The 13,538-nt window shown below is 42.0% G+C and overlaps 1 protein-coding gene across 2 annotated transcripts in view; it reads right to left on the bottom strand.

Moving 5' to 3' along the window:
- Positions 1-217: 217 nt before the first annotated feature.
- Positions 218-13,538, bottom strand: part of LOC117378306 (MAP7 domain-containing protein 1-like) — a 40,068-nt gene continuing 26,747 nt past the window's right edge. The window contains exons 7-17 of one of the 2 annotated variants that reach the window (XM_055225537.1): positions 10,183-10,302; positions 9,928-10,082; positions 9,038-9,183; positions 8,521-8,774; positions 7,399-7,813; positions 6,205-6,373; positions 3,843-3,947; positions 3,664-3,714; positions 2,486-2,528; positions 1,845-2,009; positions 218-1,268 (exon numbers count right to left, since the gene is read on the bottom strand). In XM_055225537.1, the coding sequence (XP_055081512.1) occupies positions 1,258-1,268; positions 1,845-2,009; positions 2,486-2,528; positions 3,664-3,714; positions 3,843-3,947; positions 6,205-6,373; positions 7,399-7,813; positions 8,521-8,774; positions 9,038-9,183; positions 9,928-10,082; positions 10,183-10,302 (1,634 nt within the window). In that variant the 3' untranslated portion in view covers positions 218-1,257. The remainder of the gene's footprint in view (positions 1,269-1,844; positions 2,010-2,485; positions 2,529-3,663; positions 3,715-3,842; positions 3,948-6,204; positions 6,374-7,398; positions 7,814-8,520; positions 8,775-9,037; positions 9,184-9,927; positions 10,083-10,182; positions 10,303-13,538) is intronic. The other variant, XM_055225539.1, reaches the window with a different exon arrangement.

Here is a 13,538-nt window from a genome sequence, read left to right on the forward strand (position 1 = left end):
CTGGCTAGCAGGTTAGCTATGTCCATTTATATATATTTACACATAGTCTATGGTTGTCCTGCCTGAAAAGCAAAGCAATGAGACCAAGGCCTGAGTGTAAGCAGCAGGAGAATGTGCTTTTCTCACGGAGCACTGATGTTTTAAACAGAATGAATTCAAGTTAAAATTATACTCCAGTGAGAGTGTAAATGGCATAATGAGACATAAGCCTTCGTGTCCCTTTGATAAAGCTTTATTGGCACATCCCCGTAACACTTTTTTTACATTTCAATATTTGCTCGAGGAGTTTAAATAAATCAAGATTCAAGACACAAAAAAAAAACAGCAAAAAGACTCACGATGCTCAACAAAAAAACATCAAATCCTCATCATTAGAATACAAGCTTTTCCTATAGTGATACGCACTTCCATAGTTTTATACTGTTTAAAGAGGGGGTATTTACTTCCATGGGGTATTAAAGAGGAGGTATTTTACTTCTATGTGGTATTAAAGAGGGGGTATTTACTTCTATGGGGTATTAACTGTAGTATATAACATATTTAGATCACTATGTTTCCTTTTATTGTTTTGAAAGTGCTATATTCACCCAAAACAGCATATTGATATGGTTTTTAAATTTCACTTTCGTTTTTGACGCTCTGAGTTTCCCCTACGTTTGTTCTCCGTGCTAAGTCACTCCCCCTTCAGAGCACTATCACAACACAATCAGATGCATCCCACTAATGAAACTACTGCACATCACATCAGGTTTGTCAAGTTGCTGTGTACAGTTTTGTATCATGGTTTTGTATATTTATGGAGAAGTGTCGTGTGGGAGTATGAGTGACGTGGAGTTGAATAGAGCCCGGGAGAGGTCACTAAATTACTCAAACATGCATGGATGACATCTAAAACCTCTTCATGTTTTTGATGAGGGAACAGTGTCAGAACATGGAAGAAAGATTTTTTTTTTAAACGGATTTATCATAATACCCCCTCTTTAAACTCTTTAAACGCTCTTACATAACCGTCTGTCTTAAGGTGCTCCATAAACTCTGCATTTTACAGAATTTCAGTAAAACTCATGTAGTGTTGCACCTTACAAATACAATACTGTTCTTATAATCTTAAATATTTTGTACATTTTAAAGTTGTTTTGGGCAGAGAGCAGCTCCAGGTCTCGCTTCAGTGATGATAATGTTCTTGTTGGTTGTTTTGGCACAGAATGAAAAAGCAAGTGAACCTCAGAGACTTAAGGCCAATTCAGCGTCTGTGTTTCACAAGACCTCTGTGAAAAAGAGAGAAGAAAATTACTTTACGAGCTGCAGGTGTCAGGTCGGAGGTGCACACGAGGCTTTAACAATGAGACAATCATCACATGGGTCAGCTTTTATGGGAGTGGCCTCAAATTAAACATAATGTAATCAATTCATTCTCTACTACAGAGGAAGCCATTGCCTCTACTACTACTGCTAAAACTACTACTATTACTACTTCTATTACTACCTCTACTACTACTTCCACTATGTTGTACTACTAAAACTACTACTGCTGCTATCTGTACTGCTAAAACTACTACTACTACAATTAGGTTCTCATTGCTACTATTACTGGTATTGAGCATATACACAGCAAGTATGCAACACCTACATGTAAACTCTTTTCAGGGGTGTCTAAAATATGGCCCAGGTCAGAATGACAAGCCTGACAACAGCAGTTACAGAGACAGGGGCCACAGTTTTTACAGAGAAAGTGAATTCAAGCCGGAGTTGAGGTTCGCTATGTCCCTACAGTCTATGGTTTATACTACTGTCTCTTAATAAGCCATTTATTATTACTCCCTGTTAGCTCTGTTAGCTCATACCGGTGACAGGCTGTGGCTTGAGCAGTCCTCCGCTGCTGTTGTTGCTCTGGTTCAGGCCCAGGAGATCCTCAAACTGTTTGTTCTGGTTGAGTCCGTTCTGATGAGACTGGACCCCGTTTAACACTGGAGTCTGGGAGGCTCCACCGCTCACCACCGGCACCGAGGCTGAGAAGGAAACATGCTCAAAATCAGGGTTTAATGTTCGTGTGATGTGCAGTTATCCATAGGGGGTGCCCACAGTATGCAGCGCTTTTTCTGTGATGACGTTTACAGCGAGGGCAGCTCCCACTGGGCACTGCACTTTTCTAACTTGGAAGTCAGAAAACTTCTTTTATTGAGTCATTTTAGATGAATATTGTGATTTAAAATGTGTAAATTACAACATAATGATCCATGAGTATCATATATCATAGATGAGAACTATACAGACGAAAGCACAATAGGAATAGGGCTGATTTAAAATAATATCGAGGCCTGTCACATTACATCAGATTATCAGCTCCTTTATTTAAAGCCTTTGTTTCAGAGCAGAAATGAACAAACACATGTTCAGCTCATTTATATCTTACATCTTTTGTACCATGACATTTGGACATTACATCACTACACAAACTTTGGTGGCTCAAGTCTCTACACTTTACCTTTAGTGAGCTCGGAGTCTTGTGGAGATGGCTTCACTTCTTTCTGTGGACGATAGGAAAAAAACATTATTATTACTATTATTATTAGCAAAAGATGAAGTTCAAATCTGTTAACTGGACAAATCGTTGTAGGAGTGAAGACATTCCGTTGCTCATACAAGCTGCTTCATCAGTTCTAGTAAGATTACTGGTGGACAGTCTTATATCTATGTGAAGGGAGGAGCTAACTACACTGAAACTGTAAACAGCTATTGTTTACAGTTTCAGCTGAAACTACCCTATTCAGCCCTTAACGACCCTGCTATTGTTCTCATTTCAAGTTATAGATGGGGGATAGATGGTCTCCATTGCTGTTTAAGGAAGGATTCTCTTTCCTAACAAAAATTGCTTCTTTAACTTCTCTTTCAAACCATTTATTTTCTCTAGCTAAGATCTGAATTCACTATCTTCAAAGGAGTGGTTAGTGGTTAGTGGCTTTGAGACGGAGATGTACAGCAGACTGGGGTCCAGAGGAGCTCTCACTCTGGTGTTGGTACATTCTCTTATGGAGCAGCTGTTTAGTTTCTCCAGTGTAACACTCACTGCACTCTTCACTACACTGAATGGAGTAGACTACATTACTTTGTTTATGGCTCGGGGATTTGTCCTTTGGGTGAAACAGTTCTGTCTTAAAGTGTTTGTGGGTTTGAAAAATCTGATACTGTCTGAAAATGTTCTGAAATTTTTCCGACACACCCGCTGTGTAAGGATTAAGGAATGGTTACACCTTTCCTTCTGGGTTCAGATTCCCTGTTGTCCTGTTTTTTAGCTCTCTTAGATCTATTGATTTTAACTTTGTCTTTTGCTATGGATCAGACCTGGATCAGACAACTGAGGGTCTATACAGACATAATTATTATTGTTATTATTATTATTTTTGTTGTTATTATTATTATTATTATTATTAATTTAAGCCTTCATTCATTCAAGCCTTTTTCATCACAAGGTGGAACAGAGCATTTTGAAATTTGGAGATACAGACAGACTAATAATAAAGGGTTACTCAAACATGTGCGAATGAAAGAAAAGACAGTTCTAGGTATGTTTTTGAGGAGGTAACAGCATTAAATGGAACTCACAGGGGTCAGTTTGACTGATACTGGACATTTAAATTCACCCACATTCAAACCTAAACTGACCTTGTCCCCAGCGTCGCTCTTCCTTGTCCTCTTCATGATCTCCTCCAGACGCTGCACATTCAAACACAAAACATATTTATACCATGAGGCATTTCCACTTTCACTTTACTTTAAGTACACACACTTTCATTTTGCTCACACACTTTCACAGAATGACACTGGCGTTTTATATTTCATACCTTCTTCCGCTCGAGCCGTTCCTGTTCTTCTTTCTGGAAGTGTTTCTCTCTCTCCACTCTCTGTCGCTCGGCCTCCTCACGACCTTTGACCTCTGCTTCCTCTTTCTGGAAAACAAAATGAAAACTCATCTAAAACGAGCGGATCAACCACAACAGATACGTGCTCATTTATTAAAAGGCCCTGTACCTAAAGGCCTTGTACTCATGTATTTGAGGTGAAAGTGTCATGCTGATGTGTGTGTTACCATACTAGTTGTTGTTGTTAGCTTTACTGGCAAAACTCCACTGTGGCCACTGAGAGTTGTGCAAAGTGCTTAAAAACTCATCATGGTGAATCATTAGAATGCTCTAAATGCACAAGGTCAGTGAGGAATAACTGTGGTCCAAACTGTTTAAAATGAACTGCTTCTGTTTCTCACCTTTTTATTACTGTAAAATTCAGGTATAGCGCCTTTAATGTCAATGTAATGTCATTAAAGGGATGTGTGCATCTGTGCAAAAGCATCCACAAGGGGGCAGTCCAGAAGAATGTGTGCGTCTGTGCAAAAGCATCCACAAGGGGGCAGTCCAGAAGAATGTGTGCGTCTGTGCAAAAGCATCCACAAGGGGGCAGTCCAGAAGAATGTGTGCGTCTGTGCAAAAGCATCCACAAGGGGGCAGTCCAGAAGAATGTGTGCGTCTGTGCAAAAGCATCCACAAGGGGGCAGTCCAGAAGAATGTGTGCGTCTGTGCAAAAGCATCCACCAGGGGGCAGTCCAGAAGAATGTGTGCGTCTGTGCAAAAGCATCCACAAGGGGGCAGTCCAGAAGAATGTGTGCGTCTGTGCAAAAGCATCCACAAGGGGGCAGTCCAGAAGAATGTGTGCGTCTGTGCAAAAGCATCCACCAGGGGGCAGTCCAGGCTGACGATTTTACACAGTGAGAAAATATCCATCTCACTATGGATGAATTCACCTGGCTCACTGAAGGAAAAAGTACTCAGTTTTTGTTACTTAAGTAAAAGTACATATACTGCTGCAAAAAATACTCAAGTGAAAGTTTCACCTAAAAAAAATCAATATAAATAAAAGTATTAAAGTACTCCTTTAAAAACGTATTTGAAGGGTAAAAAACATAAAGAGAAGGACAGAGGAGGGCATCTGACACACAGGGACATGTTTGTACAGATCTAAACTACAGGGTTATGGGGATGACGTCTTTATGAGGCCTTTTTATAAAAATATAAATGACATAATACTGTGACGCTCCACATCTGCTCTGGGGCAGACTGACAGAAGTGAGGCTAAATGCTCAGTCTTGAGGGGTAAATGGAGCTTTAAACCCCTCATACTCAGTCTTGAGGGTTAAATGGAGCTTTAAACGTCCTCATGCTCAGTTTGAGGGGTAAACAAGGCATTAAAATCCTCATGCTCAATCTGAGGGGTAAATGGGGCTTTAAACCCCTCCCTTTGCTCTGTGCTATCCTGCAGATGGTAAATGTCTTAAATATAAAAGACTCCAGTGGTTTTAGTGAAGATCTAAAGTATCATCAGTGATTATGGGGGACAGGATACCCACAATCCTTTGCATATAAACAGCATTAAGGACTCTGCTTAATGTGAGTCTCAAGCCAGGTCATATCAGTGTGTTCACTTCTACAGTGGCGTTAACGATGATAACAGCAAACAATGTGTGTATGAAACACTGTTTAAGTCCTGTAGAGTGAGTTCAGAGCTCAGTGTGTCCCATCTCTCTCTCTCTGTAGTTTTTGTCTGCAGTCGGCTCAGTCTGCACAGTCTGCACAGTCTGCACAGTATGCACAGCTACACTGAAATATCTACTGCACATGCGCAGAACAAGATCCACAGACTGACCTTTATTTCCCCTGTATTTAACACTAAACAAGTTTAGTGTTAAATATTCACTCAGAGTTGATTAAAACCTGTCTCTGTGCAACTTCTCTTCTCCATCCCTCTTCCTTCTCTTCTCTCTTTACATACTTTGTGCTGGGGCTCACCTGTTTTTGCATCCATTCATTCTCATCCCCGTCTCTTTCTCATCTGTCCCTCCTCCTTTTACTGTATCAGTCCATTCATTCTCCTCGCTCTCTCTCCTTCCTCTCCCTTCTCTTTCTCCCCCCTCTGTTTCTTCTCTCTCTCTTCTCTCTCTCCCTGTCTCTCTTTGGTGTTATGAGTCTTACCAATTTTTTCATCCATTCGTTCTCCTCCCTCTGTCTTTTCTTTCTCTCCTCCCTTCTCTCTCTTCACTCTCTTTCTTCTCTCTCTCCTCCCTCACTCTTCTCTCTCCTTCCTTCGCTCTCTCACTCCTCTCTCTCCTCCCTTCTCTCCTCTTTCTCTCTCTCTGTTTGGTTTTATGAGTCTTACCTGTTTTTGCATCCGTTCGTTCTCTTCCCTCTCTCTCTTCTCTCTCTCCACCCTCTCTCTCTCCTCCGCCTCATCTCTCAGTCTCTGTTGTTCGGCCATAAACTGCGCCTCTTCCTCTCTTCTCTTTCTCTCCTCAGCCTCTCGAGCTGCAGCCTCCTCTCGCAGAATCCTGAGAAAAGTGATGTTTGCATTCAGAGGACTGCATTAGTGTCATGTGTCCTAAAACGAAAAGAACTTAAAGGTGCCCTGTGTCACTTTTCTGGTGTCTCATGCTGCTCGTCTCCATGGAGATGCTGTTGCTTTGTCTGGAATGTTCCACAGTTTGGCATTAAACATATCTATCTGCATGTTTTTCAATTTAAAAATAAATTGACAACACCAGTAACTGAATAAATGTAGCATTCTGATTACAACAATAACATCTCCATGGAGACAGGCACCAGAAAAGTTCCATAGTGTACTTTTACATCAATTTGAGGGGCTATTTGGTGTAATCCCTCGTTTGTCCAGGAGAGGTCATCTGGGCATCTCATAGTCATCTGGACACAGTTTTTGAGGACAGATTCAGATATCTTTTATTGTATCTGAAATACTGCCCCCAAATAGAGGAGTTGAAAACGTCTTTGTCCAGATGACACCTCCTTTTGCACAGTTCACTGTGTGTGTGCATGTGTGAATGAGTAACTACCACGTTTTAGTTTTCATATGTTTTATATTATTTAGGTGTAATTTTGTGGAGTGTCACTAGAGGGTACACTTTAAGGTCTGTGTACACGTGAAGCAATGCTAGTCGTGTAGAAGAAGCGATCTCAGCTAAATGAGAAAAGTGGCATGATTAAAAGCAGATGATTGGGTTGCAGTTTAAGGATACATTCAAGAAGAAAGAAGATATCTCAGTTAATCCCTCTCGGTATACAGCCAACGAGGTTAGTTTGTCTACCGTATTTTATTTTCAAAAGGTAATTCTCGAATGTCTTTATTGTTCATTAAGTTAATTATTGTTTTGTCTATGTGCTTCTTTAGTTTGCACGAGTGTATTTATTTGGATTCATGTGCAAGATGGATGTCAATAAATTCATCAGTAGAGGAAACCACTTGTGTCTGTAGTACCTGGAGGAATTACAGAATGTATGTGCGTGCGTGTGTGTTCATTCTGTTATAATCTTATGCAGATTAATGTTTTTCTCCTCTGACCTGTTCCTGTGCTCCTGCTCCAACCTCTCCTGCTCCTCCTTCTCCCTCTGCGCCCGAGCCTGCCTCCTCTTCTCAGCCAGGGCCCGTGCCGCCTCCTCCGGGTCATTGGTGCCTGCGCTCGGCCTGCCGGTACCCGGGGCAGGAGCAGGGGTGGAGGGGGTGGTGGGGGCAGGGGCCTGAGAGGTACTGGAGAGGGCAGGCAGGGGGGTAGACCTGGGCACTTCACTGGGAGGAGAGGGGGCATCCTGGGCTGGGACAGAGGGGGTGGAGGGGGTAGTAGCAGGGGTAGTCATGGGGGTAGTTGAGGGGGTAGGTGAGGGAGGGGTGGGGGTAGAATTGGAGGTAACTGGAGGACTGGAGGAGGGAGGGGTCACTGGGGCAGATGACACCATGATAGAAGGAAGTTTAGGTGTGTCTGAAAAAGAGAAAAACAGACTTTACTTCATCACATCACTTTATTGGTGGGTTTCAGATGACATCGCACATTCTACAGGCCAATCATATTTAACACTGATGGAGCAGATAAAGTGACTCTCGTTCAAACTCAGATGTGTGTTGGTGTTGTGACACAGAGAGCTCCAATATGATCAATACGAAAAGTGTCTCATCTGGAGTATTACATCATCACAGACTGGAGAATGACATAACTACGACACTTTTGCCTTAATAACAGTGAGTTTGGGAGCATTCACACTGGTCATGGTTTGGTTCTAGTTTGAGCACAATTTGGTCCAGATGTAAATTAGAATTGGTCCTGTTCTAGCCCTGGTTTAGTCCTGGTCTAGTCTAGATTTAATTCCTGATTTAGTCCCTTAACTCATAATGAACAAGTATTTTATAAAAAATGATGTAAAACCATAACTCGTCAGGCTTTAAGTTAAGCCAGGGTCGTTTACAGTTACAAGATGTTCTTATGTAGAACATATTATTTCCATTTTAATTTGTAATATTCTTTTTGTATCATGTTTTTTATAAAAGTATGCTCAGTATTCACATTGTGCATGTGTGTTTTGTTGAGAAAAATACATTTTAACACAATTACAATTTGAAGTCAGTTTAGCTAAATATTTCTGTTCACCTCATTGGTCAAAACATGGATGCAGTTCCCATGGTAACACTCACCATTAGTCTCCTCGGCAACAGGACTCTGTTGCTGCGGTTTCGCCTCCACCTCTGTCTCCACGGTGACCGCAGAGACGGTGGTCTGGACACGGGCCGGAGTCTGGGATCGTTTGGGTCTGGCTTTGGTACCAGAGGGGGGCGGGGTCTTCTTACCTGGGCAGGGCTTTGAGGAGGAGGATGATTGGACGAGAGGGGACAGGGGGCGGGACTTAGGAGGAACAGGAGACGGAGGGCGGTTTTTAGGTTTAGAGGCACTACAAGAGACGAGAGGAAATGACACACAAAAATGTTTAAAAACAAAAATGGACAAAAGGAGAAAGGTTAAACTGTTTGAAAAAATAAATTAGTTAAAGATGCAATGTGGAACTTTCTTCCAAACTTAATGTCATTACTTTGTCTAGAATGTTTCACAGTAGGGCATTAAAAGCTAATTTTACATGAGCAGGACTCCATTTCAGCCTGCATTAAAGGCAGTTTGGCCTGGTTCTTTGGGAAAAAGCTGCACTCTGGTGCGTACCTGCTGTCCGGTCGAGTCCTCTGATTAGTTGTCGGTGTGGGTGACGTCGTCTGTCTCTTCTTCTGTGTTTTTTCTTTGGACAGAGCATTCTTCTCTTTCTCATTCTCTCGCTCTTTATCTTTCTTTTCTTTTTTCTTCTTTTCCACCTAAAAAAAAACCCAAAAATATATTTATCTAAAATGCAGACAACAAGTCAGAGCAATAAATATGATTAGATCCAAGTTACTCTAATCTGATCTATTTTTCCCATCATTTTGGCGACGTTTCTAATGTCTGTGTAGACCCTCAGTCATCCAGGTCTGATCCATAGCAAACAACGAAGTTAAATCTGTCAATTGGACAAATCTTGTAGGAGTGAAGACGTTTCGCTGCTCATCCAAGCCGCTTCTTCAGTTCTGGGGGAACTCCTCCAGAACTGACGTTTCGCTGCTCATCCAAGCCGCTTCTTCAGTTCTGGGGGAACTCCTCCAGAACTGAAGAAGCGGCTTGGATGAGCAGCGAAACGTCTTCACTCCTACAAGATTTGTCCAGTTGACAGACGTTTCTAATGTTACTTCCTGGTTGGATATGGGCAGCAGCATGGGTAACAGTTACCTAGCAACCATAATGTAAACAAGGGACAAAACACAAACATTTATCTCACCGACTCCAGAGCCGGCCCCAGACTGTAGGCTGACTCCAGAGCTGGCTGCAGACTGTGGGCTGGGGCCTGCTCTGGTGTGCTCTCTGGGTGATGTCTGGGATGGAGTATCTCTGTCTCTGTGCTCTCTCTGTGATGTCTGTGGTGGAGTATCTGTCTCTATGCTCTCTGTGTCATGTCTGGGGTCTACAGCAGCCATAGTGAGAGTAAAGTTCCCTAGTGAGCGTGTTTAAAGGAGCTAAGCCTTTACCGGAGTGGAGTATCTCGGTCTCTGCGCTCTTTGGGTGATGTCTGGGGTGGAGTATCGCTGTCTCTGTGCTCTTTGGGTGATGTCTGGGGTGGAGGCTGAGGAGTGTCTCCATCTCTCTGCACTGTTCTGATGAGAACAGCTCAGAGGAATGCATGCTGCATACACAGGACACAGGATAAAGATTAGACAGAGAGATAAGGGAGGTAAACAGAGAGAGAGAGAGATAAAGAGAGACTGTCCCCATCTCAAACTCACAGTCATTGTTGTTGTTGAGCAGAGTAGCGGCGCTTCGGCTCTTCTTCAGAAACGACAGAGTTGGTGTCATGAGTCTCTCCACGATCTTACTCTCCCACGGACTGAGGCGCAGGCTGCGGGCTGACACAAGAGGGCACTGTCAGCATCAGCACATACACAGGACTACACAGGTGTGAACAGGCCTATAGGAATCCTCCAGATCAATGAACTGAACACTGAATGATGTTCCAGTGGTATGTACCATGACTTTAAAGGTTCAAAATGGAACTTTCCTGGGGGGGAGTGTGTCACCTGCTTGTTGCCATGGAGATGTTATTGCTTTGTTGTAATCAGAAGAAGATTAATTTCCTGATTAAAAGTTTTACATCTTCATTTCAGACCTGGACTAGACCAAGACTGAACCAGGACTAAATCACTACAGCTAAAACCTAAGAAAACCCTGGAACAAAAAGCACACTTAGACGAAACATGAATTCTAATAAATAAAACTGTCTTTAGGTAAACCTGGAACAAAAACACTGCCCCCCGATGGTGAGAAGTCAAACTGACTCAAACTGACTCATTGCTTTGCCTGAAATGTTCCACAGTATTGCATTAAACGTATCTGTCTTGCATTTATTCAGTTAGATGTGTTTTTTGTGGGTTTTTGTTTTTTTTGTTTAAAAATATCTTGAAATAAAAAAATAACATCTATTCGTATGGTGAGCAAGATCACCTCTTCACAGATCTGATGTGTAACTTGGTTTGTCATAGACTTAATGCCCTACTGTGGAATATATCAGGAAAATCAACAAAATAAGAGTAAATGAACATAAAATCCATTAGACGCAGTAGTGCAGTTAGGATCACAGGATGTAAATACTGTGTTAGCTTAACACATTAGCATTGATGTAGTGTCATGTTGTGCAGCTCTGGACATGTTTTATGACGAACTGATAACGGACCCCTGTTTCTATAGCAACACTCCTTCACACCTCCTCCTCATCACTCTCTCCTTCTCTCTTCTCACTTAATCTACTCTATCTCTCCTTTATGCTCTCCTCTTTCTCCTGTCTCTCCCCTGCCTCCTTTACTCTCTCATTCTCTCTCTGCTCTATCTCTCATTTTTCTCTCAACTGTCTCCCCTCTCCCTCTACCCAACTACTCTTTCTCTTTCCTCTCTCTCTCTCTCTAATAATTTTGCTCTCCTCTGTCTTTCTTCCATCTCTATCTCAGTGTCCTCAATTTTGAATTCTCTCCCCTTGTCTTCCTTCCTTGTCTTTCCCTCTTCTCCTCTCCATCTCTCGTTCCTCCCTCTCTGCAGTCTGAAATGCTGCTGTTTACTCCTCCACACAAAACTAATTTATACCTGCCCCTCTCTTCTGCGCCTTGGCCCCTCTCCTCTCTTCCTCTGACCCTCTCCTCTTCTCCTCTAGCCTCCTCTGTCCACTCCTCCTCTGACCTCCTCTGATCTCCTTTGCTCCTCTGCTCCTCTGATCTCCTTTGACCTCCTCTCCTCCTGTGCTCCTCTCACCCTCTCCTCTGCTCCTCTTCGTTGGTAACTCCATAGAGCCTGTAGATGAGTCCTGCCTGCATCCCTGGATAGATCTGTGTTTCCAATGGCAACAGGAGATGTCCTGCAGATGCATTGTGGGAGGCGGATTTCAAGGAGGTCCAAGATCCAAGATCATTCACATATGTTTGAGTAACTCTTTATTATTAGTCTGTCACATCTCCAAACCTCAAAATGCTCTGTTCCACCTTGTGATGTCATGAAGTCGTAGTTTTCAAGTTAACAGCAACTTTTAACCATGGTTCAATAGAGATTGACAATTCCAGCGCTGAAATCACCCAAATGATTCTAGTGAAGGTGTATGGAGTTTAAAAACACAGTGGAGCACTTCCTGTATTACCACATGACATCACAAGGTGGAACAGAGTGTTTTCTGTTTGAGAGAAGAACTCAGCCTTGTGTTGTCTTGGCCCAAGCTCTCTTTCTCTCTCTTCCCTCTCTCTCTCTTCTCTCTCCCCTCTATCTTTCCTTTACTCTATCCTTCTCTCTCTCCTCTATCTCTCATTTTTCTCTGAAATGTCTCCTCTCTTGCCTCTGTCTCCAAACTTGGCATTCAAGACCAAACACATTTTTTTCAACATAATTTTTGGTCAACTTGAGTTTATTGATACTTTGCTAGGGGTTTTCTCCTTGAATACCTATGGCAGAAAGTTTAGCAATTACCATGGTGGCACAATGCACATATTAGTGAACAATGCCAAAAAGCTTTAAGATCATCTGAAAACACAACAAAACTCCAAAGTGATTTAGAGAGCACATTTTGAGGAGCCTGCGATCAATCCGAGCGTTCATGGTCCTGTTTAGGAGTTTGATTTTACACAAAAATGTGTGAGTGACTAATTGAAACTGTTGGCTAATGCTAGTTAGCTTGAGACTGTAATGTTATTTAAGAGAGACTTTAACAGCACAAATCAGCTCACCTGTTGGAGTTTAAATAAGTCAGTTCTTTATGGTCAAATTGTGTTAAAAACTCAGATTAAAGTCTACCAGAGCTTCAGGCAGAGCAGTGCCTCTAGTTAGCATTACACCCCCAGGGAATGTTGATGACATCATCTGTTAAGTGTCAGTATTACACATCTAGAGCTGACGTATTTGCTGATTGGTCAGTGTCCTGTAACTAAATGCAGTGTTGTGATTGGCCTGATTCTGTCCAAGCTCTATAAAAATATATGTTATTAAACAAGGATTTATTTCATATTGTAAATATAGAAAAAATATAATAATTCACAAAGTCAGTTTAAGTCATTCCCACAAACACACACACATGCACACACACCCCCACACACTCACACACACGCGCGCATCAATCACAGAACTGTAATGAAAACAGGAGAACAGTACTGACAGTATTCTTCCAGGAAATGATGTAATAATAATGTGCTGGTTACAGAGGTCAGCCACCTGGTTATCACCATGGAGATGTTACTGTTTTGACTGAAATGCTCCACTGTCTTGCATTTGACACTTGTATGTAGTATTAATGAAATGACATCTAGAATAGCAGGCATTCTTAATCTGACCTGTAACTTGATCTCCAACGCTTGTCTCCATGGATACAGACAAGTTTAATACTGTGAAACATTCTAGGCAAAGCAATAACATCAACACCTTTAAACTAAAAATGGCACACTGATAATACATTTCACAGGATCACATGAAGAAAGCTTGTCATTAGGGACGGTTCATATATAGGGTCCAGTATCAGTATCGCTTGATATTTGATACCGATATTTTTTGGAGCTGCCTGACTGTCTTTGTGGCCATTTTGAACAGAATCATGAGTTTGTATGACGAGGTGAGTTCA

This window comes from Periophthalmus magnuspinnatus, chromosome 11 (assembly GCF_009829125.3).
Source record: "Periophthalmus magnuspinnatus isolate fPerMag1 chromosome 11, fPerMag1.2.pri, whole genome shotgun sequence".
In the NCBI taxonomy this organism is placed as follows: domain Eukaryota; kingdom Metazoa; phylum Chordata; class Actinopteri; order Gobiiformes; family Gobiidae; genus Periophthalmus; species Periophthalmus magnuspinnatus.